Source organism: Propithecus coquereli, unplaced genomic scaffold, assembly GCF_000956105.1.
Source record: "Propithecus coquereli isolate 6110/MARCELLA unplaced genomic scaffold, Pcoq_1.0 Scaffold65, whole genome shotgun sequence".
In the NCBI taxonomy this organism is placed as follows: Eukaryota; Metazoa; Chordata; class Mammalia; order Primates; family Indriidae; genus Propithecus; species Propithecus coquereli.
In genome coordinates, this window is record NW_012152507.1 from 769,272 (window position 1) to 796,339 (window position 27,068).

General features: G+C 38.7%; 1 protein-coding gene across 2 annotated transcripts in view; it reads right to left on the reverse strand.

Annotated features, from left to right (window-relative positions):
* Positions 1-27,068, reverse strand: part of SLC10A7 (solute carrier family 10, member 7) — a 280,802-nt gene that overhangs the window by 20,481 nt on the left and 233,253 nt on the right. For both annotated transcript variants that reach the window (XM_012660027.1, XM_012660026.1), the window contains 3 exons: positions 16,779-16,944; positions 15,739-15,790; positions 7,081-7,154 (listed from right to left, as the gene is read on the reverse strand). In XM_012660027.1, the coding sequence (XP_012515481.1) occupies positions 7,081-7,154; positions 15,739-15,790; positions 16,779-16,944 (292 nt within the window). The remainder of the gene's footprint in view (positions 1-7,080; positions 7,155-15,738; positions 15,791-16,778; positions 16,945-27,068) is intronic.

The window sequence follows — 27,068 nt, forward strand, 5'->3', positions numbered from 1 at the left end:
CACGTACTGGTGCATGCTAAGTACTTTTGGGAAGTGACCTACACCAACCTGGTCATGCAAAAGTTCCAGATTCTTTCCAGCAGATAATGTGTAGTGGCCAAAGAAAGATTAAGGTAGGTGAAGATTAGCTATACTCCTACAGCCTTGCAAGCAGGTTTTAATGAAAGTAAACTGCCTCCCATATAGGTATTTTTTAACTCAACACATACTAGCAATCAAGCACAAAAGTAGTTTATGCAATGTACCCCGTAAAATGGTAGTCTCAGCTCTGACCTTTCGGGTGTTCTCATAGCATCTTGCATGAGAGGATCTCTCAAAGCCACACAGTGACATTCCAGAATTTGGTGACCCTTCCAGGCAGCCTCAGGCAACCACAGATCCTCCTAACAGTAGCTGGACACAAAACCAAGTGGGCATCAAACCTCTAGCACGTCCCTGAGAGTTTCACATGCGGGCTACAGGACTTGTTAGTTTCTTTCAGCAAGTGGGAAGTGTCTCCAACAGTTTTAGGCAGTTCACATTATCAATGAGAATCCATTTATTACATTTATCATTCAAATTAGCAAGTCAGTAATTTCACCAATCAAAACCTGTTTCTGAATTCATTATGCTAATTAGTAAAGTCTCTGGTTGATAGAGAGATAACAAAAGTATTTGTTATAGCTCCCTCTGGAGTATTTCCTTTTGTATAAAATAGCAGCTGAACACTACAATGAGAATTTTCCATGAGACCAAGTGGATGTTCCTGGCACTGAGGTCTAAACTAAGGAGTCTGTACATAATTACCACACTGTCAAGACAGAAGTATTTTAAAGTAAATTAGTTCATGTAACTAGCACTTAGCACAATGTTTGCCTATTCAATACCCAATTAATGTTAGCTGTTATTATTATTACTGTTGAAAATGTGTGGAATAAATCAAAAGACATAGAAATTTTATCACGTAAGACGAATAAAATAATAATCTAAATAAAAGTAATCTTATTACATTATGCAAATCAAGAATTAACTCTAAGTCTTAATTTAGCTCTGGTTCCTACATGGGATCAGATATTTGGGTTAAAGTTCAGTGAAAAAGCGACTGCAGATGCCAAAGTGTACATGGTAACTATTTGAGGAAGGAAATAAAATCTTCTCATTAAACAAGGTATAAAGCGATATTTTTCAGATCTTGGATTATGACCCATTAGTGAGTTGCCAAATCAATTCTGGATCACATTGTAAAATATATTTCGAAACGTAGGTTGTGGCTAAAAGCACTGGGCAGTCCCTGGCATAGCAACCGTAGAGGAGGAGGAGGAAGAGCACAGGGGTACAGGGCACTGGTCTTCCAGGTGAACATCTGGCACATCATTAAGATGAATGATACTTGGGGGTCAGGCTGGGATCCTTCAAAGAAGTTTTATTATCTTTAATTTCATACTTGTTTCCCAGAACCCTTGGGACTTCCTAAATTTTGATTACAAAGTCTAAGATATGCTAGCAATGATTTCCAGATACCAAATTCAGAATAAAAAAATCCAAACAAAATAGTTCTCAAACCTCTGAGGAACATTAGTGCATCATTTTGTTTGAGAACTTACATTTCTCCCTTTCTTTATGTGGATCAGAAAATAGCACAAAAATGACAGACACTCCTTCACTTTTCTTTAGCATGATGGTAAAATCTGCTGGCTCCATAATTTCAGTGACATCTTTAAGAATCTGTCAAATGGCAGAGGCTCCCCAACTGCCTTTCCGTACAGAACTGTAATTCTAGAGGCAACTATACTCCAAACATAGTCTTCTATTAATATTTTCTGTCTTTCTTCTGAATTTCTATTTCTACTTTAATAGCTTATTGTCAAACATCGCTTTGGCTCTTAGTTTGCAAGAACAGAATATAGACAGGGTGCCTCATGCAAGGTAAGGCTGACTCAGTAAGATCTACTTTAAATAGGATATAACTTTTTGTTAATAATAAAAAGTTATATCCTGTAAGGAATGAATACCAGCTTGTGATTGGGCCACATGGAAATTTATGTTCATCAGAACAATTATAGGTGTTAACTATTTTAAAACTGTCTTATAACCAGTAACCAGAAGCAATTTTCTTTGTGAACAATTAATAAAACAATTCAAACCCATGCCAAGATCAAACATTTACAATACTTGGCACCAGTACAGCAATTTTTGGTCTTTGGTGCAGTTCTGGAAGTTAGGAGGCCTGGAATCTAATTTCTGGGATATGATCCGGAATAAATTTTTAAAATATTTTTTCTACGCTTTCATTTCTTTGTATGCAAAATAAGACAATAATTACTGACTTGCTAAGATTCAAGGCTGTTCAGGTAACATGAGTTACTGGGTTAAGAGCTTTAAAAAAGTGCTTCCTAGTTCAGTTGCAGGGTAGTTTTATTAAGATAATATTCTTTAGGTGTCAAATAGAATATGCTTTGGAAGAAAAGAATACCAGAAATGCAAAATTTTGTATTTCAATCCTATTTCCTCTTAACAAAATGACTCACAGGTTATTAAATAATCTTTTCAGCTCAAGTTATAGGTAATCCTTTAACATTCTTGGAAAAGCTTCCAATTAAAATGAAAAACAAGATCTTTTTAAGATTTTGTTTCTCATATGACAATCTTTGGGGAGTGTGAATATATTTTTCAATCTCTTTAGGGAGAAGCAACAGCTATATTTCCTTTCCTGCAATACTGTAACATTATTTATATAACTACTCCTTTCAAGAAAGCTTTTCCTTTGCACATATAATAGGGAAACTGTTATCATTTCATAGAGTGGAAATACCAGTCACGGACTCACAGAAACTTAAAACTGGAAGGAATCTCAGGTATCATTTTGTCTATCTTCTCATTGTACAAAGGAGGAAATGAGGACTACGGCAGTTAAGCAATTTGTTCCAGCTTTTGGTGAGAGAACCAGAACTTGAATCCAGACTAGAATCAGGTATGTGCTCTGTCCACTCTTGCTAGAATCCCATGTGTACCAAAAAGCTACACTCTTTTAGTTTAATGCATAGTTTGTTATAGTTCAGCTGTGTGGCTGACTAGACCCATAGTGAAGTGCATGTAAACAATGTGAGGAATAGTTGCCTTGTACACAAGTGTCTGTAAAAGGCAGGCTACATAGCAGACTTTTAACAAGCATTGATCATGACACTCTATTTAAAATTTAAATAGCACTCATTCAATTCAGAACTGCTTTTGGAAATAAGGAAAAATTACGAGTCTCACCATTGACTGCCAACAGTCATATGACATGCTCTGAGACTATGTGCTTTCATTTTGCTATTTAAAAACATTAAAAACTAATATATGCTTAAGGACCTCAACCATCCTGAAATATTCACTTGCTAGGTATAGTGAGAAAGTTTTCTACCTATATTGGAACTCTAGATAAGTAAAGTGATTTGAATACCCAAGAGAAAAAGATAAATAAAAGTAAAACACCAATTCCACAGGATATCTTGGATCTAATTTCTTTCTTGATGAGATCTATTGACTGACTGTGCACTGAGCCATTATTTACCAGGGTACAAGCTGTTCTTCAGTCTCCACTGTACAAAATATCTTCTCATGATTACACAAAAATCACCATCAAACTAGAGAATAATTTGGGAGAGTTCATGGCTTTTATGGCAACCCACAGCAAGTGATGCTGTCTTGACAAAATATAAAATTACCTCAACCCTGAGCTGAAACTATAGGAGAGCAGCAAACAAGCCCCGTAGTATTGTTTTAGATGAAGCACAGTGATAGCTCTGCACTTCCTCCAGGCCTCCTCTTTCTTCCTGAACGAACTCCAGGGAATGGCATCATGTCAGGCTTTCCAGATGGATTATGTGAAGCCATAGCTCAATGTCATTTTCAATAGGAAGCCTCATAATTAAAGGTCAAATAGTCACTTCATCTGCAATCAATCAATAGAAAAAGTACTAATACGAAGAACTAATCAATCAATGGCAAATGCACTAATAAAAGCAATGAATCAAATTCAGCATGTGTGTAGATGCGAGTACATGCAAGAGATTGAGACGGGGCAAAAGCAGGAACAATAAAATAAATCGAAGTTGTATATGCAAGAGAATATTCAGAAAGCTTCTCAAGCAAGAGTTTTTATCTGTGGTTCATTAGTTACATGGGTATCACTTGGCCTGCAATCATTTTTTCTTAAATGCAAATACTGGATGTAATAATGAGTGGCATTTTATAAGTTTCACTTAATATATTCTACTCGAGATGTTATATATACGTAAAATCTTTAGAAGAAATATTATGGTAGTGACTGCAATGGAAAGATATATTTTCAAAGTGCCAAATAGTATATTATGATATGTTGTATTTCATCGTTTTGTGAGAGGTGAGAGAAAATATAACTCTGAGTGATATTACCTGAAATTTCTCCCTGCTTTCTGGAATATGAATTCTTCACACTCTGTGTGATGTTCTTTCATTTCGATGCAGATAAGAATTTCTATTAGGATCATTATCGGCCTGTAGCTCAGGTCACTGTCATGGCATATCCTCTGTACCAGTGAGGTCGGGTCACCAGTAGAGAGAAACATATATTGGATCTTGTGAAAATGGATACTGTAAATTTATAGGGCTTAACAAGGCCATTCTAGCAACAGCATCCAAACATCCCTTGCTATATGTGGAAACAAGGGTGACCTCTCTGAGGTAAGGGAAACAGCAAAGAGGCCATTTTTATAAATGCTACCTAGGAGGCTGCAGGAATCACACCTGGGTACAACATAATATTTGAGTTGGAAGTAAAATTATCTAATCTTAGAGCCAAGGAAACTGAGGCCTGGGAAAGTATCAGTGTAAGAGCCAGGTTGAGTATTTAGGTCTTATAATTTCAAGAGAACTTGGGTGTGTCATGTTATGAAAGTAACTAAGGATTTATACTACATGGTTACTTAGATACCACACTAGTACAGTACTCTATTAGAGGATCTAAGTATCTATTTCATGGATGAACATTGCAGAAGCAAACAAAAATCCAAGTTAACCCAATCCTTTTTAGCAAAACTACTAGTTCAGAGCATCTATCTGCTTGCCTGAAAATTAGCTTTCAGAAAGCATAAAAAACAGAAGTGTATGGCTTTGGGATTAAGAAAAATGAAGAGACAAAATAAAAAATGATTGAATGTGCAGGTATTTTTCTAATAGAAAAGGAAAGAATACTGATCACATTGCAATATGCTTCTTGGGTATGCTTCTTGCTCTTTGTTCAACACAGCTAGCTCTAGCACAGAAAAACTCTGTGGAGAAATAAAGAAAATCCATTTTGGCTTTTCAGACAAAAGCAAATCCCTAGGAGTGGGTCAGGTTAGAAGCCCAATGCAGAAATGCAGAAAAGAATTTGTTGCAGCTGTGGTTTGGCATGGACACTAAGGACATGGGCTCATTTGAATCCTAGACTCTAAAACCGAGGAGTCTGGCAGCACCCACCTCTGGATTCCCTAACTTTACAATTTTTAGAAGACCTTAATTTTTAGAAGACCTGGAACACCAGATATCACAACACGGTAAAACACATAGGAAAGAAGTGCATGAGGACTTCTTTGAGGTCAACCACTAAACCACACTTGTTACAGGAAAACCTAAAAGACAGGGGTCAGGGGACTGGAACTCTGGAAGTGGCAACAGTTATAATTAATATGCTAATATAGTTATGAATAACGAATAATCATAGCCACTGCCTATAGAGCACCCACTATGTGCGGGGTAGCACAGCAAGCTTTTAGATGGGCTATCTCATTTAGTCCACAGTAATCTATTCATGGCACAATTACTGAACATATTTTGTCAAGTACTGACTACCTATGATCTACCAAGTGCCGTGCTAGGTACTTAACAAATACCCTTACAAAAACGAGTGTTTTTCTGCTCATTTTACAGATGAGAAAGCTAAGGTTCAGGGAGGTTAACTGGTTTGTTCAGGGTCACAAAATCAGGACTGGGATATGGCTTCCAAGGCCATTTCAACTTCAATTTGATGATGATTATGAAGGAAACCAAAAATAGGGCCTTGCATGGATTGTAGATACATAATTTATTCAAAGAAGCTGAAGCCCTAGGATAACAACAGCTCCTTAAGAGTTTGTCCAATTTCTAAATCATTTTCCAAACTTGGTAAGACTGAGATAGTTGACTCTGTCAGACAAATGTGTTTGGGATTTGTAAAAACATTAAATGTCTTCGTTTCTAGCTTACAGAGTGAATTTCTTTAACACGAGCAGACTTAGAGCAATGTTACAATTCTCCACTCTCTTAAGTGAGTTGCATGCCAAAATGTGGAGGAATTTCTAATGTAAGGTTTTGCCATAACATGCCCACCACCTTAAGCAGTTTGTGAATGATGTATATTTCAATCAATTTTCTAATTACTTAATGACTTTTAATGACGAAACACATAGATTCTGGATGTCTAACAGGTTCTTGGGATAATGCCACTAAATTGGATAAAACTAAGTAAAAAATAGCACTTTTCTCCTTAATCCATTTTTATCCATTAAATAAATACTTATTCCACTTTTAATGCTAATCCTATTGAGTTAATGATAACTACATTGTTTCTTTATAGAAATAACATAACATTTGCAAATGAACTTCAAACTAATGTCAATATCAAATAGGTACCACTGACATTATTCGCACCTTGCTTTGAGCTCCGGGGAAAGAAGTTAACATTTCCCAGGGACAACTCTAGAGCCTTCCAAAGCAAAGTTTTTGCCAATTCCTTTTTCAGAACCAGCATCCTCCCCCACCTCTACCCCTATCCAGCCTCTAATATTAACATTCTACATTGATAGTCTTTCATGAGAATTGAAAACATGATTACAAATTATGCTAAATTCTATGCTGTTAAATTTTAGGCCCTCAGAGATTGGTTTGATCAAATAACAGCATTTCAAAGCAATGACCCATTCTCACTTTGCTATTGTTCTTCATCTAACAGAGTGGACAATACCTCGTTCCATTTAATTTGAAGAGTTCCTTGAATTTCAAAATCATCAGATGTAACTACATGAGGATAATGCATGGCTTTTAGCTCTATGAATTACTTACCCAATGTGAGGGATTTGTGTGTAGAACAGAAAATGATAGCCACTGTGTCTGCTGGTGTGAAACCCGAATTATTCCTAGGGGCAAAAAAAGTTTTTTTATAAACACTTTTATAAAAATCCTATTTAACATATCCTAAATCAAATGTAGTACCTACCTTCACGCTGACATTCCTTTGATCACTCCTGGTGACAGAAGCAATTCTACATCCAAATGTACAGAAGTGTCTGAATGTCTTTTTAGAGAATCACTTCTGAGTCATTTTTCCATGAAAAGGAGAACAGTTTTAAAAATGTGTGGTGGAGGTCTCCTGAGATCACATACACAATTAGCCTGTGGTGTAGGAATTTACGAAAATAATGCAGTAAGGAACCCTTTTAGCTAGGTCTTTACGTATCACTTAATACTACCCAGAGGCTTGAAAGAATTAACATATCTCCAAAAATGCTTATTTCAAGGAGCAGCACATCTTTTTGGCAGCAAACACACCTTTTTGAGAAATACATGGTATGAACAGAGATTTAACATCATATATATTTTAGTAAAAACAATAAATTATCATTGTTTGAGCAGTCACTGTGTATCAGGCACTTCTCTTGGGTCTTTATGTGTAAAGACAACAACCCCACAAGGTAAGGGATACACTGTCCCTATTTGTAGATGAGAAAACTGAGGCACACAGAAGTGTGTAACTTACTCAGGGCCCATTGCTAAGTGACAGAGCCAAGATTCAAACAGTCTGGCTCCTAGGCCTGTGCTCTTAACTACTATGTTCTAATATTGCTATATAGTGTGTTAAGCATTTAAAAGAATCTAGCTTAGTCAAAGCTGATTACATGTCCTGGGGGGTCAGTGCTGGGTAGGGATACCAGAATCAGATTTCCTATTTTACATAAGAAAGATTTAGAGAGCCATGAGCCAGAAAGGTTAGAAATGTAACTATTGTTATTGTGCCCTTATATTTTAGAAACTATTTTTTCCTGCAGGAATCAGGGTTTGACAGTAGAGTGAGTCTAATCATTACCTGCCCTGAACTCTGACAAAAGATTTAGTTAGCAAATGGAAATGCTCCAGAAACTGCATGTATACCGTTGCAGATAGAACAATCTACCCAATTTTAAAGGATCTCTAATGAGAGAGATCTTGCAATTTCCCTTAGTAACCTCATCTCCATGCATAGCTTTTGCCAGGAGAAAAATCTTCCCTAAATAGATCCCATATCCTGTTTTCTTTGTTATATACTCCCCGGAGGGAGAAGAGCCTTCTCCTCCTCATCCCCCATGCCCCTGTCAAGAGAATATTTAAATGGCCCTTTGGTTTCCTCTTCTTTGAAAGGCATATATGTTCCTGTCTCCTAACTATTCCTATTGCTAGCTCTTTCTTTTTTTTTTTTGCTAGCTCTTTCTTGATAACAACTTTCCAAACTGAATTTTTGGTGTCTCACCTCAGTGGACGATTCTCCCCACATGTGTTATCATTTGAGTATAAGACTGCCTTACTGTTTCCACAGTTTATTCTCATATTTACATTGTGATACCACTCTTGTGCTTTAACCATTGTGCTACAAGGCTGACATATTTCTTCATCCCTTTATTCCTTACCCCAGGGGAAAGATCTCTGTAAGGGGCTGTGAACACACGGGCTGAGAGATGAAAGGAGTACAGGAGAGAGGAGAGAGAGAAGTAAAGTGATTTGCCACTGAAAGCGAACTATTATCTCTAGCTTGGTGCGGGAAGTGGGAGGTGATGATGGAGCCTAAGAGAACCTTCTAGGAGGAAATAACAATTGAGCCGGGCCTTAAAGAATAGGTTTCAGCACGTGCAGATGTGTGTTTTAGGTACGGGATGGTGAGGCTGCGGTGTGGGAGTGGAGGGGCAGTGGGCAAAGAGCAGACCTTCGGGCTGACTTATGTGTAGGGACGCTGGCTTGTGCCCGGGAGTGTGGGCTTGATAAGATGGGATGAAGGGAACTGCTGAAGGGTTGGGGACAGTAGAATGACATGATCAGACCCATCCTTAGGAGCAGCAATCACATGACACGGTATAAGACTGAACATGGTGAGGCTAGGCAGGAAGCAGGGAGCCGCAAGGACCTGAAGAATCAGAGTGAGGACCAGAGATGGTGACAAGAGACAAGGGGACGGAATGAATGTGTCAACTGTTAACCTCTATGCAGCTTAAAAGCACAGGGTTTGGGGCAAACACACCTGATTTCGATCCAGACCATCCTTTTGCTTATATATAAAATGAGGATGATCCTGCCTGCCTCTTAGCGACGTTGTGAGGATACATGCTAATGCTCATTAAGAAATTGGCATAGTGTAAGTGATTAACACATGCTCGTTGATATTTTTATTATTATATTGCTTTGAGACAGGAGGAAGAATTATAAACTTTGAGCATATAGGACTGCGAGAAGCACTGAGGCATTAATGGAACAGAAAATGGAAGAGAAGGCCCGAAGGGGCTTGGGCAGGAGGTCGAGGGGCTGATGTTGAACTGTACTGGATTTGCAGGGGCGAGAAGGACTGTGTTTTTAAGAAATCTGGTGAAGAGAAGAAAAGGAACATGGGCTGTTTGAACATGATCACAGAGAAAGAGTAAAGATGCAGCAGACAGAAATGACGGATGAACCCAAGTTCCCAAAGAGGCCTGATTGGACAAGGCTGAAAGAATTAGCTGGAGAGGGGCGTTTCCTACCATGTCCGAGCTGGAAGCAACAGTAGACAAGGTGAGGGAAAAATACAGAAATTTCTTCAGGTAGAGAATGGGAAAGCAAAGACAACTTATGTCAGAGATTCTACTTCTTTGAAAAGTGTGAGGCATGTCACTCGTCTGCACGGAGTTGGAAGTAATACCGAGGCCCGGGAACCAAAGAAATTGGGAAAGCTTGAAATAGGCAGAAGGAAAACATGATGTACAGCCCATTCACAACGAGTAAAACACTTCCGTGCAGGAGTGACTGCCCGCCTGGGACTGCAGAACATGTAGTGTCACCAGCTGGCTTAGTTTTGGGATGTTCTCCAGCAATGCTTGTAGTGTTAGTAACAATGCAAAGACCTTTTTAGTCTTCTGTTGCCCTTGTTTATACCCAATGGTTGCTGCACCCGGGTTTATACAGTTTGGTTTTCTTCCCTAGAGAGTCTGGCAATACACTTCTCCTTTAGTGAACTCTGTTCTGCTTGATGTCTTGCTCTTTCCCAGGTTATAGCACATTTCCAATGTGTCTGAGTCTCTCTGGTCAGGGAGGCTCTGATGTGATCTGGCACCAGCTGCCATTCACTAGGGCAGTGTTTACAATGTGGCTACAGAGGGTATTTGCTAGATATGCTACTCGTCCTCTGGTTCAGGTGAAGACACCACGCTGGGAGCTTTCTGGCTGGTTTGAGTTGGAACACTGCTTTATAGCCCTACTGACACAAAGTCCGTCAGTGGGAAGGGAGGATTAGAACCTTAAGGCATAAAGATGGAATATTTAAAGTTAATAACAGTATTCCTCCTCAGTAGGGTGGACTTGTCCTTTGGCTATGTGGTACCAGAATGCTCCACCTCACAGATCTCAGGGAAAGTGAACAGAGCAAATGCTCACTTAACCCTTTGCTCTTGATGATGACAAATTACCACAGCAGTAAACATTATCGAGCACTTTTCAGAGTACTTTGCATCCAATGTTACTTCCTTCTCAGATTGACCTTATAAGGGAGATAGTACTATTTGCCCTGCTTTTTCCACAAAGGAAGCTTGAGCACAAAGAAGTTACACAACTTCCCCAAAGTCACACAACTAGTAAGTTGGCTGCTCCAAATCTTAGACAAAAGTTTGCCTTCTGAGAAAGAAAATATGAAAAAATATAAAAAACAAAAACACTACAAAATTTAATGAGTGAGAGCAGCTATCTTGGTAAGTATCCCACCCTTAGTCATACGCTGTCACGGGAGGCTTCGTGGCACAAGGTCCTGATAACACACAGAAAAATGAAGTGTCCTGTACATTATATTCACGTAGCAATGACTATCGTTGTTTTCAGTGATTAATATCTCCATTGTGTCTGCTCACTTTCTTGAAAGGAATCACATTACTATTTATTTTCTAACTCTACCTTATCTCTTTTTAATATTGATCTTCTTTTTATCCTGTTTTTAATGATTCTTTTGATCGCTTGGCCTTCCCTTGAGATGTTTATTTCCTTTTCTTCCCAACTGGTCTTTTCATTCTTTCTTACAAAGCTTTCAATCAGTGTTTTCCACATAATATTTATTTTGCCTTGCTTTGCAGTACCCACAGAGGAAAACATGTCAGGTTTTACTAGTGGAATCACAGAATGTGGAGCAGAAAAGGTCCTTTGAGATAGTTCTGTCTAAGCCTACTGTGTTTAGAGGAGAAAACTTCCATGTGAAATACTTTCCTTTGTTAACCTCTGTACTTGTGTTTTGTCTTTGCCCAATTTTAGAGAGGACCTCTTCCGTCATTAGCTGTGTGGCACTAAACAAGTTACCCAGCGCTCCATGGCTTCGTTGCCTCCCCCCTGCAATGGTAAGGAGACTTACCATCGTCATGACAACGCCTGTCTGCCTTCCTCGCCTGCCTTCTCCCTCTGCCACTCGTCAGCCACCCGGCCTCTCCCAGGGCTGTGGTGAGAGGCCTACTGAGTCATCTGACTGAAAATGTACTGATAAGAATTTAAACACTTATACAAATATTTGAATCTTTGTTTTCTTCCTTTTCCTTTCTTAATGGTTTCTTTTATCATTCTAGTGACAATCTAGGTTTCTGTTACTCTAGTTATCAGCCTACCAAACTGTCTTTTATATATTTTTATACATTTTTAAGATTCCCAGTTACAGCTCTTTTTTCTTTTTCAACTTTTTAAAAAACCTTTGACAGTTTCCCAAAGTTGCAGAAAGCTTAGGTCACCATGGATAGCTGACTCTTAGTTGGTGAGTCAACTCTCATTTCCTAGCAACTGTGACAGAGAAAAGTCAAAAATAATGTATTGCAAAACTAGCAAAGCTAATTCCCCTTCTTCTATCATTAGTTTTTCATATAATATAAACTAATTTGATATAATTAATAGTCTAATTAATTAGTAGCTAACATTTATTGAACACTTACTATATGCTAGGTGTTATGCTGACGGCTAAGTGCATATTATTTCTCAAAATGAGCCTGTGAGATAGGTACTACTATTGTCGTTTTTGTACATAAGAAAATTGACCAACGTTACAAAGTTATTAAATAGGACTGAAAGCCAAGTCTGTCTGACTCGAGAGTTGGAATTTTTAACCTTGACCCCATTCTATAGACAGATAAATAAGAACATAGAATAATCACTCTCAAATATAGTTTAAATGCTCACTTGCATGGTGACACATTAGGTAAGTAAATCTAAGAAATGCTAAGCAGTTAAGCAGAGTGTTGTAAGAAAGTTGAATTTTCTGGGCTGGGTTTCTCTGGGCTTTATGCTAAACTTTCATCATGCTGCATGCGTACATAAAAAAGATAGACAAATTTCCATGCTAAGATTTTTGTCTTTGATATCCAAATTGGTTTTAGATTTACTGAATTGGTAAGAAAAAACTGAAAAAAAAAGGCACATACATACACAGGGCAATTTCAAAAATTTTACGTAGGAAGGAACAAAAAGTAGGAAAAGAAAATGTTACTTAATAGAGTATAAACTAGTGGGTCCTAGTTCAAACTCTTGGTATCTTTGGCTAATTTGTTTATTTGTGTGTAAACTTGAAGAATTTAGTCAAATACTCTTTATAAATTCTCTAACCAAAACAAGTATTATGGATTTTAAAAGTAATCAAGGCCAGGCAAGGTGGCTCACGCCTTTATAGCACTTTGGGAGGCCGAGGCGGGAGGATCACTTAAGGCCAGGAGATTGACTAGCCTGAGCAAGAGCAAGACCTCGTCTCTACAAAAAAAATAGAAAAATTAGCTAGGCGTGGTGGTGTGCACCTGTAGTCCCAGATATCCAGGAGGCTGAGGCAGGAGGATCGCTTGAGTCCTGAAGTTTGAGGTTACAGTGAGCTATGATGATGCCACTGCACTCTAGCCTGGGTGACAGAGGAAGACCCTTCCGAGACCCTCCAAAAACCAAAAAAGTAGTTGAAATAGTTTAGTACAGTGGAAAAGCCATGGGCAAATGCTATTGGAAAAGTCAAATGGAAATGGATTTCAATTCTAGGTGTACTGCTTGCCATCTGATTTTGGTTAAGTTACTAAAGTACTGAAATCTGATTTTAGGCAAATTACTAAACTACTCTAAGCATGGGTCCTCGTCTGCAAAATAGCAGTAAAAATGCAAAGTATCATAGTCTCTGATGCTTACATGAAACAACATACACACAATTCCTACGACAGTGCCTGGCATGGAGCAGGTTCAATAAATATTGGCATCTTTCATTCCTCCAATAAAATCCTCAAAAGCTATGGGGTCTTTCAACATGAAAACAGAATATGAAAACTGTTTTATAAATTTTGTTCATTTGAGAAACTCTCAAATTTTAATGGAATATTTTGGGGCTTCGCAACCTCTAACCTGGAGCGTGATTGTAGCAGTTCCATATGTTGTTGTTTATCAAAGAATGTGCATGTCTGACAGAGGTTGAGGAAGTTCAAAATGCAACAGAACTTTAGTGAAGGCAAAATAAAGCAGAAAAGAAGGATCTCAAACCCACAGGTCCTTATGAAAGTCCAGTCTACTCCATGCTGAAAATTCTTCATTTCAGTTCGACTAGCTGTGACAGCCCTGCTCCCCAGCCCTGGTGCCTCCTGCAGCAGTCCCAGTAGCGGCTGTTCTGTGCTCTATCTGTTCAGGGGATGTTTCAGCCACTAACAGGATACCGCATCCTACCTAGTCTGATAGGACAAGGGGGTCTGATTATTACTTTTGGCACAAGGACCAGCAAACAAACAGCCACTGAAAGGCAAACATCTATCCTAAGGTGACATAACAAGCCATTTACAAAAAGAACTTTAAAATAGCTCCTACTCTCAGACTTACCCAATTAAGTCACATTTTCTCTGTGACTTAATGGCTCCAGGCTTTACTCTTACTTCATAAATCACAATCTCAAGCTTGGGAAAACGCTTCAAATTACATCAATCAACAAGTTTACATTGACTGTTTATAATCGACCTAGTGCTATACCAAGTGTGGTAAAGCCAAGTGCCTGATGTGAGGCCTGAACCGTCGACCGCTCTGACTTCAAGCCTTACAAACAGCCTGGGCCCTTTCCCTTGTGGCCACTCATTGCTGTCCCCCAGTGTTCAAAGGCCTTGCAATCTGGCCCAGCCTACCTTTCCACTTATTATTGTTATTTTCAATCTTCCTCTACCCCAACTGTCCCACCATGTCTTGTTTTTTTCATGTGTGTGTCTACGTTTGCATTACTGCTTCTTGTTCCAGCAAGAACCCCCTTGGCATCTCTGATTGCTGAACAATTAGCCGTCCTTTGTGATTCATGTCAAACCCCATCTCCTCCATGAAGCCTTGCTCTCTTTGGAAAGTGCTTTCTTCTTTCAATTGACTATAGGTTGCCTTATTGTACCACTCAGAGAACACTTAGTTATCAGCGCATATACCTAGTCTATGCACTCCTGCAGCATCAGAATCATCTCTTATTTGTGGCATTCACTATGGTAACTTTTTTACCCTAAATGCTTAAGTAATACTTTCTGAATATATAATATAGGTGGAAGAATTTACATTGGAGGTGAGCCTTTGAGAACAAGGAAGATGAACTAAGGCATGGAAACCAATTTGGACATGGGGATAGCCTAAGCAAAGGCCGGAAATGAGAAAGCATGAGGTTCTTCCAGGGAACGGCAAAGATTTTATCTCAATCTAAATCTTAGGCAGCATGAATACTAGTAGTGGTTCATGAGGTTGGAAAATAGACTGGAGGGCCTTGCCCTCTAAAATGAACTTCATTCTACAGGCACTGAATAACCACTGAAGATATCTGCACAAGAGAGTCATTATCTGAACTTTTAGTCACTGCAAGCAGGATGAAATGGCTTAGAAAAGTTGGGCCTAGAAATGGAGTTACCAGTAAGATATCCATTGCAATAGTCTAGGGAGAAAAGAAGCAACAAAAGCCTGAATTAGGGAAGAAGTGGCTTTGGGAGCAGAAAAAATATTATAGAGGTAGGATCAAGAAATTAAAAAAATAATGAAGTGAAGGATTCCAGTTTGAGTAACTCTGAAGATGGTGGTTCCACTAAAAATAAGTGAAGAAATAAGAGAGAAACAGGAAGTTTTGCAGAAAAAGATTAATCCATTTTGAGTATCTTGAGTCTGAGGTTTTGTTATGACAGTCAGGTGAAGATATTTAAATGACAGGTGAAAAATAAGGCTGGAACTCAGGAAAAACACTGGAATGGAAGGTCTAGACTCGAAAATCATCAGTATGATGTTAGCAGCTCAAGCCAATGGAATGGACGGGGCTGCCCAAGTGCACGAGGTAGGCAGATAAGACAAGGGCCAAAGACAGATCCTTTGTAATGTCTACAATTTGAAGGTGGCAGGAGGGAGATAGAATGGTCAGGGAGACAGGAGAAAAAAATAGAACAGTATAGTAGCACAGTAGCCAAGTAAAGAGCATGACTCCTCATTTCGGAAACTAACAACAAAAGATACCAAATCACTTACCTTGTTGAAAAGATGAAGGTTAAAAGCATGAAACTCAGCTGAATAGAAACTACTGAAGAAAAAAAGATTGAATCTAAATTAGCGCTTGTAAAGCATTATCTGTAGTATATTTACTGGCATGTTTAGTTTTATCTGAAACTTATGGGAACTCAAAAGGAAAAAAAAAAAAACGAACAAACCAAACACACATTGCTAAACTGATAGAATCATTTAAAATTAGTGGGACTCAACCCGTTCTTATCGGTAATATCCCCAAACACTGTCTTTGATACCTACTACTCAGGGAAAATCTAACTCTTTTTGATTTAAGATATGGTTATTTAACTTTGTCAATTTAGAAAAAGCTGGTTTATACTATGAGTATTTATAGCAAATCGCACAAATGCAGGGGCATATGATATATACTTTGAAATAACTCATCTTGATTTTAATAACAAAGGATTCTTTGATATTACAATATTAATAAAGGTTGTCTTCAGTATTATAGGATAAATAGAACAAAAGGTTGATTTTTGAGCCTTAGCAGTTACCTAAAGTTACTGCTAATAGTCTGCTGCTTCTCAAAATGAAATGATATTACTTTGGGTATATTTTATTAGAAAATATGATGTAAATATTCACAATTTAACCAATGCAGCCACATTATTATGCTTAAAAAATAGTAGCATCATATATTATAAATCCTGTTTTTAAATCACAATAAGGGGTGAGATCAGTTTAAAATTATAATAAACTAAATTGATGACAAAGTGCTCAATCTAACATTTGAATTTGACAGATATGAAGGCTTCTCTCATCTGACATCAACTATTATAAATCAGAAAATAGAGCATCAGACACAAAAAACAAAGGAGGTTAAGATCGTAAAGTGTATAACTGATGTTGTTTTATAGAATAAATACACATGATAAATATAATATGAAACTAAGTATTCGTTTCCAGTCATATTAACATTAGACATGAATTTGGAGAGCACAACTTGCTACACTTTGCTATTGGGGAGACTGAGGGATGGCCAGGGTAGCCCATTTCCAACTTACTTATGAACAGTATGAGAACAAGGCTGAACTTGTCCAGGTCAATGTTTGGGTTAGAGAAGGTGTCACAGAACGTTGTGTAGATGATCATGAGGAGCACACTGCTGCTGACGGCACCGAAAGGAGGCTTCTTTCTTTCAAGCCAATCCTTGATGTATCTCCGGACAATCTGAAACACAGAGATCAACAGGTTGCCTCTTTTCAGAGATGTAGGGAGTTGAACTGGGCATCACAAAGTGATTCTGACAGCAGAAAGACATAAAGAAAAGAGAATAATTTGGAGGATGGCCACAGTGGATTTCAAAGCTTCCCTGAAACACCACTCTTCTTCAGGGGAATTTAACATTTGTAGTGCAACTTCCACTGGGTGTCCATAATGAGAGTATATTTTCAACTGCATTCAAATCCATCCTTAATCATGCCAAATGCTCTTTGCTAGCTGTCACTGAGACATACCCATTAAGCCTCCCCAAAGTTTATCTCCTCTGCTGATCCTAATGGATGTGTGTAATTATCACAGTCCCCTTTGCCTCAACAGACAATTCCAAGTGTAACTTTGGGAATCTTAAAAATCTGACATCTTCAAGAATTTCAAGACAGTAGATAATCGAAAGTGATCCATGGAACATATTAATATTTAAAATGCTAGCAATGCACCAGAAGTTTTTAATTAAATTATAACTCATGCTTGAAAAGCAAAAGTGCATGTGTTGTGGGAGTTTAAATAATTCAAACTCTGAATATCTAGAGTTTTTGTGAATCCAAAGACAAATGCCATTTGCATACTTTTAGAATTCCAGAATTAACACTTAAAAATGAATAAACCTGTCCTAACTTTCCTACAAAAGGATCAGTGAAATATAAAGTTAAAGAGCAATCCTGTCATATTTTAAAATCAGATATTTAAAATCAGGTCAGTCTGAATGTTGGTGATAACTTTCGTTTGGACATAAAAGTGAACCGCTCTCCTTAAAATCCTGTTTCACTTTTGAAGGAAGCTGTACAGTTCCTATCATAAGGACGATAGCTGAGACATGTGAAGTTTTGAGTCACTCATTATCCTGCATAACTGAACATGAGGTTTCACAACAGGCTGACTTACCATGGATCCATTATCAATAATGAGGTCTGGGAACTTCTCCTGATAAGGCTGGTGGGGCTCTGTCACTAAAAAGGCTTAATTCACAATGGAGCATATCTTTACAGATGTTCGAGAACAAAATAAACTACTCTCCGTAGAGCCTTTGAGCAACTGGCCGTTGGAGCAATGGCAACTGTTTCAGGGACTCACTAAGTGAAATGGCCAGGGGAATAAAGGGAGTGCTGGCGGAAAGCTGACCAGCTGGTACAAGGTGTGGGTACAAAACCCTGAAGATTGGGTGGAGTGGGAAGAAAGGGGAAAGCGTGTTATATACAGATAAATAGTGGTTCATTTTTTTCAAAGAGTAGACCTTGGTGGCATCAGCCTAGCTCACAGCAACCTCAAAAAGTAGACCTTGTAATTAAAATTACAGATGGATTTATAAAATATTTTGGTTTGGGGGGTAGGGGGTAGAAGTGATCCCAAAGCTTAGTTATTTATCCAGTGTTCATTTCTCTCTTTAAACTTAAAGTGCAGTGAAGTATAGGGAAGTAAGAGCAGTTCCACCACACAGTATTATGGACCGAAGTATTAGAACACAAACTTCAGACAACAGCCCTAGAGGCATCGTGAGTTATCCAGATGGCTCCATGTTCAGATATGTCACCAAGGGGGTAACTGGTAATTAGAAAGCTACAGAGGGATGTCATTTAAAGGATTGTTTTATAATCTGTTGTGTTTGGTAGTGTAAAACTGGTAGCTGCCCAAATTTAATACAATTCAACTCCTTTAGAAAATAAAATAAATGGAAATTACATGGAATTATTGAAATCCATGCTGTTCTTTAATCTTGTTTTAATATACAATGGGTAAAAACACTAAAATGTTCTTTCTCTGCAACAGGCTATTTTCCAACTCCAAAAATAAAAGTGTCTTTCTGTCCCACCACCATTGTCCCTTCCAAGAAAAAAAGAAATAAATATGAATGAGGTGTAACTTGAAAGTCAAAGCCATTTTAAAAACCAAGACAAATCTGTAATAATTAATCAACTTTATAAGCAATAGAGATGTCCCTTCGTATCCACAGAGGATTGGTTCCAGGAGCCCTGTAGATACCAAAATCCACAGACGCTCAAGTCCCTGATATAAAATAATGTAGTATTTGCACATAACCTATACACACCTTCCCATACACTTTAAATCATCTCGAGATTACTTATAATACCCAATAAAATGTACATGACATGTAAATAGCTGTAATACTATATTAGGTTTTTATTTGTGTTATTTTTATTGTATTGCTAATTTTTATTGTTTTTTTTTCTCGAACATTTTCTATCTGGTGGTTGGTTGAATCCACAGATACAGAACTCATGAATACGAAGGACCGACTGTAATTTGATTTAATTAACCTAATAATCTCTTTCCTCATTACAAAGCACTCAGAGTCTCATAATTCAGTAGGACTCTCTTAATATGGCAAGAAACAGGGGTTCCCAAGTCCAGAGTCCTTTTAGCCAAAATGTCTTTCTTTTAAACACATCAGTAGGTTAATGCTGGATACTTAATCTCCATAAAGAAAACAACTGAGAATTTGGGAGTTGGATGGGTCCATAAGTGAAACCATAACCCTAGGGGAAAACAGATTGTCTTTCACCGTTTCTAGTCTTAGTATATTTGTCTGTGTTTTCTAAGTAAACCATTTTATATCTTGCCTGGCTCCATAGAGCTTTTCCATTTTCCTCTAAAATTAAATTCACAAAGCAGCTGCTTTTGCACTGTGCAGGCAGAAAAGTGTTAAAATGGTTATAAACAAAACTGGGTGAAGTAGCGTTGACATGCCTCAAAGATGTGCTTTGGACATAAACTCCAGGAAACCTCATCTTCTCTCAGTTCAGCCACTTACACTTTGGATGCAATCATTTTCCATTTGTCAAGAATTCGTGTCATTTAAAAATTCTCCAAACTTCTTTGCCTTACAGAAATCTGTAACAACCTTAGGGAAACAACACTTTGCTAGAGATAGATCAACACGACCTGATGAGATGCCTCAGAGTTCTCTCTTGGGAAAAAAGAAAAATCAAGATGAGATGGGAAGAGGCACTCTGGTGAGGGGGCCACTTCTGTCTTCCTTTAGATCTATACTAATTCACGGCCCTCACAGCTGAGAAACTTAAGTATTCAAACTTAAGTGACAAATCCTCATTAATTGTCTGCTTTTCCCTGTAAAGAGAAAAGGGGAAAAAAATCTTCCACAGGAAGCTTTTCATTTTATTGTCTCACCTTCAACATTTTGGTTTTATTTATTTTAAATTAAGTAGCAGAAAAGGTTAAAGGGAAACTTAAATTTGATTCCCTACACTTCTAATAAGCTGAGCCACATATCAATTACTGCGTGACTTCCAAGCTGGAAGCCTGTGAAAATGACATGTCTTAGGTGAAGAATGTCGATACGCTGAGATAACTGTGAAGTGTAATATCCATCATTTTAATTTTCTTAATTTTTTTTTTGTCCAGGTGTTTCCTTGCCTTTTCTTTCTATCTCGTCTTTACATTTATAAATTGATTTTTGAGTGAGGATATATGATGGATAATTTTTCATGTTAAATCTGAATTTTAAAACTTATTTTTCTTCAAGATGATTTCAGATTGTTTCTTTAATTTTTATCCTCTATTGCACTGAATCCATATATTTTAATAAAGAGTTTTGTTTCTTCATTAATATCCTGTTGGAATGTATAGTCAGATATGAAATAAAATCTAACTTATATAATACTTTAAAATATTTTTACTAAATATTGAGTAAATTCAAAGTAATATTAATACACTTTTCAAAAAGTATAAATAATGAGTACAATAAACACCTATTATCTACTTCACTTTTTGAAAACTCCCACTATTGCTTCACTTCATTCTCATGAGAAAAGTTGGGCAGATATTACCTGCTGAGCTTACAGTGGAAAATGGAGGCACAGAGAGCCTAGACACCTCGCACAGAATGTTAGGAAGCTAGTCAGGTGGATGAGCAGGAATACAACCCCTGCTGTCACAGGGAATCAAAGCCTAAGGGTTCAGGGCACAGATTTTTTTTTTATTCCAGGGTATTGTGAGGGTACAAACATTAGGGTTACACTTTATGTCTTTGCCTCACCCAAGTGCGGGTTAAAGGCATGCCCTCCCCCCTACAGTGCTCCCCGTGTCCTTTAGTTGTGGATTTACGCCCCCCATCCCCCTAATCCCTAGAGAGTATTTCTGCCATGTGATCACCCTAGTGTTGATCAGTTAGTACCAATTTGATGGCGAGTACAAGTGGATCCTGTTCTTCTGCTCTTGTGGTGCCTCACTTTGGAAAATGGGCCTAAATTTAATCCAGGAAAGTATAAGAGGTGCTAGATCACTGTCGTTTCTTATGATTAATATTCCATTGTAAACATATACCAAATTTTAATAATCCACTCATGGATTGACGGGCACTTCGGTTGTTTCCATCTCCTTGCAATAGTGAATTGTAGGGCACAGATTTTAAAGCCACAGTGTGCCTGATTTTGCATCCTGGCTCTCGACTCCTTACTTCGTGATCTTGGGCAAATTCCTTAACTTTCCTGTGCCTCGTCTGTGAAATGGATATAACAGCAGTTGTAGTGAGGATTAAGTCATTAAGTTAATATAAAATGCTTTAGAAACAGGGTGTACACTTGGTCAATGATCACTACTCTGATTTCTGGGTCCTGGCTTGACGATGTTTCTATCACTATCATCATATCCCACTACATCATGTCACAGTTACTTTTCCCTCAAAGCAATTCAGGTGAAGTAATGAAAACAGTAAAAACGGTTCATATCTAAAATAATTTTAGAAGTGCAAAATTTTGCTAGTATAAATAACACTCCCTTCAACTTTAGCAGAAGACTATTTAATATGAAAGGCCAATCTCAAACTGAAACAAATCACTAATGGAAACACCAGAGAATGCACAAACGATAATAAACAGGTATGCTTTTTTGTTATTAATTTATAAACAAAAATGTGAGTTTTAGCGTGCTGCTTTGAAAAATATTCAAGGTGATAGAAAATAATGAAAGGTGGTAGAAATTGTATTTTATTATTTGTAAATCACTTTTAAATATAATGCATAAGTATTTGTCACAAGCACTTAGATATATTGAAAGGGTTTGCCAGAAAAGGGGAGAAGATACTACAGTGGCACAAATTTTATTTCTTTCTAGAATTGACAGAAGAAGCAATCTCCTAACCATCTACAGAGAGACTAATCTTATCTCACAGAGTCACAGCACCTTTGGGCTAGAAGATATAAAACCCCTTGTTCTACAAATGAGGAAAATGGGGCCTAGAAGTCATGTGTGCAGCCAGGCAGGGACGAAGACCAAACTAGACCCCACAGCAAATCAAAGTCGGTCAATAACGATTTCAAGCAAAAAAGTATTATATCAGGAAAACACATAAAAATAAAACTGACTCTCAGAAATACATCAGAACCAGAATGATAAAGTTTTATCCCCTGAAAGATTAAGGAAAATACATCCGGGTCACACTTCTTGGTCTTTTTCTTCTTCCTCCATTTCCCCTTCTTTGTTTAATAGATAATAATAAAATCTCATTTTTTTGCATGTAACAAACTATAAAAATGTTTATTTTCATCATTTGGCACTCCTAGTTACAATTTAGAAACTAGCCTGCCTTGCCCAGCCTCTTTTTTCTCTGAACTAGTACATACGAACATAAGAATTCTTCTAACAAGGTCCTCAAAGGTCACATTGCACAGTTTAGGCGAGTCAACAGATTAAAAATAAACACAGAGATAAACTAGGCAGACAAGGTCCCTGCCCTCATGGGACTTACCTTCTAGTTTGAGAGATAAATAAAAAAAAAAACAAACAAATAAACAAGAAGCAAAATAATGATACATCTAGCAGAAGTCTAAACTGGCTGGTACGACAGGGCTGCATGGCTACTGTATAGCCGTTGCAGGAGGGGTGGGAAGAGGCCTTTCCAAGGACGGGGAAGGCGGCAAGGTGTTCCAAGCAGAAGGAACAGCCAGAACAAAGGTTCTAAGACAGGAGTAAGACTGGCATGTTTGAGAAATAGAAGCAAAGTCAGTGAGACGTGAGTGCAGTGGGCAAGTGGGAGAGTGTTGGGGAAGTAGTAATACAAGAGACTTGAAGATAGAGGATAAGGCGAAACAATCCTTTTGAAGAGTAGAAAAAGAAACGCTATAAGGAGGTAGAGTAGGATTTTGGGGAAGTGTTAAATGACATTTTAAATCTAGGGTCATGGATTTAAAACAAGAGGAGATCAATGTGTACTCTCTGAAAAGCAAAGCTCAGCTGCTTCTGTAGAAGCATGATTGGGCCTTGGTGAAGTGAGAAAAGTGGAGAGAGAGTGAAGTAAAGAAGCTGAGAGTTTTGCCAGGAGTGAGGCTGCTGATGGACTGTGGAATCTGAGCAGCTCAGCTGCACGCATGGAGTAGGCAGAGCTGGGTCTGACCAGGATGGGGCCTTTCTGAGCAAGTACAATAAAGGGAGGAAAGGGTGAAGGAGTGAGAACATTTGCAAAGGAGGGATTACAATGATAGACTATGGACTGTGAGCTGGGTAAGAAGGGCAGTAAAGTCATGAGGACGGCGACGGGTAGAAAGTAGTAGGGCCGACCGCTCAGGGCTCTTGATGAGGTTGAAGATCACCGAATAAAGTACATGAGCTTAGAAGGTGAGGAGCTAGTGGCTAAGAAGCGGGCCTGCTGCCAGCCCTATAGCACTTTTGTGTGCATCAGAAAAAAGAATCCCTTCTTTAATATACTTTATTTCCTCCTGCTGAAATATTTTAATAATAAATATTCAAGTCCATGATGCCCGTAAGTGTATTTCTTTGAAACATCGCGCCCTTGCGCACTACACGATCTATGCAACCGTAGGTGAAGACGCCCCTGAAAGGGCATGATCATAGGAAAGGTGGCCGAGGCAGCGCTGCCTGCCCTGGAAACCCTGCCCGTGGAGATGCTCGTCGTCCCGCACGACACCGGAGTCCCTGAGAACCGCGCAGCAGCGCTCGCACAATAGGGTCTGCCCACGTGTGCGGCTACACCCCTCACGTCAACGTGCCTGTGGACCAGACGCGGCACAGCTCTGGCTGTTCTTTCACATAAAATTGTGAATCATTTATTTTTCCTTGAACTAGTATCTTAAAAAAAAGATATATATTTTTTTCATATTTGTTTTTCAGGTAATGGCTAGGAAAGAAAAAAGTCCTCGTTATTGTGCATCCGTTATATACAGACCTAAAAATATTACCCTGAACAAATGGAGATCTAGGGAAAATGACTGCTGGGGGCACCCTGCGGGTAAATTCAAAGTTTTTGTCAGTCAATCTTTTCACACAGCTCACACCCTACTGCTGAGTGTGTTATTAAATACACCTATAAATGGTAACCTATGGAGACCACGACTTAGGGTGGAGTAAGAGAGTCAGTAACCAAGTATGTATTGAGTGTCTACTACAAGCAAGAAGATAGGGAAGTTAAGAAGGTATAGTCTCTGCTTTTAGGAAGCTCACAGATAAATTATAATCTCTCCTGATAAATATTATGAAGCAAGTCCCACGGGAGAAGTGGAACTTAGTCTTGGTCAGGGGAGCCAGAGCAGGCAGGCTTCTCATCAGAGGGATCTTGGTGCTGAGCCTTCAGGAACGAGCAGTTTGCTGGCAGAAGAGATGGCAGCAGTAAGATCAAAGGCACAAGGCATGGAGCAGCGGAGGGAGGGGCGTGGCCAGGCGAGGGGTGATGGGTGCACAGCGTGGCAAAAGAGGAGCCCGTGAGGAGGGAGTGTGGGAGGGGACACTGGAGAAGCAGGTTGGGCCAGACTGTGAGGGGCTTCGGGGATGTGCAAGGAATTGGCAACAGGAAGCCACAGAGAGGAATAATGTGATCCAATCTGCTTTTTAGGACTACCCTGGAGGCAGTAAAAGCAGTGGATGGGAATGGAAAGAGACTCGCAGCAGAGAGACAGGGTCAGGAGGTGCGGTCACCTAGACAAGAGACGATGGAGGTGTGTCATCCTCTCCAGCAGTGTGAATGGGGTTGTAGGTGCCAGACGTGAAAGATTTCTGAGGCAGAGACGGTGGCAACTTAGTGACTGCCTGGATGCAGGAGAGGAAGGATGTAAGGAGAGGGAGGAGGCAAGCCTGACTGGTGGTTTCTGGATGTGGAGACTGTTAATTCCTAAGACCAGAGTACAAGAGGAGGGCAGGTAGATGCGAGCATACGGGCTCCCTCATAGAAAAACCCATGAAAGGTCTGTGGTACCTAGAGTGCTTAAAAAAAAACTGCCCCTACTACTTTCTGACTACCTTTATTACTTTATAATTTACTGAATACTGCTGTGCACAAAACGATAAGCAATCTAATAAATCATTATTCTGTCTGGATAAGTATTAATATTCTTTCATTACATAAATTACAAAACCCTCTACATAAAAAATTGAATAATTTAGACACAGATTTGTTTTGTCCAGATGTGTTAAACCAATAGGGACATTTCCAAGATCTACTAAGAGGGGAATGTATGAGCCCCAAGTTATAAGAAATTATTTTCAGAACCAAGAAAACAAGTATAGATTTAAACTAATGCTGTCCACAGCTTAAACTTTGTAGAGATGAGAAAAACGAGACAAAGCACATCGCTATTGATCACAGAACTCTGACTCATTTGTTCTTTCACTCACTCATTGGACACATACTTACTGGGCACCTGTGGTCTGCGAACGTGATGTTAAAAAGAACAACTGTGGTTCCCATGAAGCTTACAGTCTAACGGTGGAGATACACAGTTAATAGGCAAACAAAACATAAGTATATACTGTGAGAAGGGCTGAGAAAGGAGCCAAGCAAGGTGCTGTAATGAGGACGTTTACATCAGGGACGTGTACATCAGATATATGGTTAAAGAAGGTATGAATTAAAGGGTCAAATGAGAAATGAGCTGATATGGGCAAGTGGGCAGCAAGACATTCTCAACAGAAAGAACAAGCAGGGAACTGAGAAAAGCCAGAGAGGCTAGAGGTAGAAAATCTGGCAGAGGTTAGGGAGGTAGGCAGGGATATATTAGAATCCCTGTTATGTGATTAGCATTGTGGGAAAAGTTTTTTTCCAGTATCACTTTATATTTAATTAAAAGCTATTCTTTGAGTGCTTTTCAATCCTCCCCTTTTAAGTTAAATTTAGTTCCTTTTCTAATATAAAAGAAATATTTTAAAAAATAAATGCAAGTGTAGTAGATGCTATGTTGTGCCATCCAGATCCATTTCTTCGGAAATGAGGTTCTTATATGCACAGCTGCAGAGAGTGTTGGTTGAATCAAAGATCTCAGTTGAATTCCTCTTTGGGACTTGCCCTCAGTCTAAGAAAGCTGACTCCCCCAAGGTCACACTCCTCACAGTGGGTAGGAGGGAAGCCAGTATCTAAAAACTAGTCAGTGCAGGAGTATAGAGACCAGATGCTCTTGCTTTAAGGCAGGACAACTCCAGGGGGTCACTCCAGCTCCAGAGCTCCCCAGGGATCTATCGAGGTCTTTGCTGGGACTACATCATCTCCATCCTACCTTCTGCACTTCCCCAGAGGTGTTGATTCCAAGGTTACTCCCCAGTAAACTTCCTGCATAGAAACCTCTCAGAATCTATTGCTCAGAGAATCTGACTTAAGACTGCATGAAATATTACAGGTCTATACATATATCATTTTTATAGTCAATATTTCAAAGAGTTGTTTCCAGTTCAGTATTTGTAGGGGATTTGATGGTGACGGTGATGCTGATGCTGATGATGATGTTGATAGAAGCTATACAGCACTTACCAGTATCAGCCTCTATGTGTGTGCATGTTTTATTTAATCCTCACAACTCTTTGAGATAGATACCATTATCATAATATTTAATAAATCATGAACCTGGAGCTAGGAAGCTTAAATAACTTGCCCATAGTCGCATAGTTAATAAAAGGCAGAACCAAGTTCTAGTTGCTCTTAAACTAAAGTCTGTGCTCTTAGCTATCCTAACATACTGCTTTCCCAAGACTCACTCCTTTTAGTTGTATCTTAAATTCTATACTCCATTACTGTAGCATCCTATGATTTTAAAGAAAACAAGAAACTCTTGTTTTAAAATTTGTATGCTAATCATTAAATTATATGCTTACTATTAAGT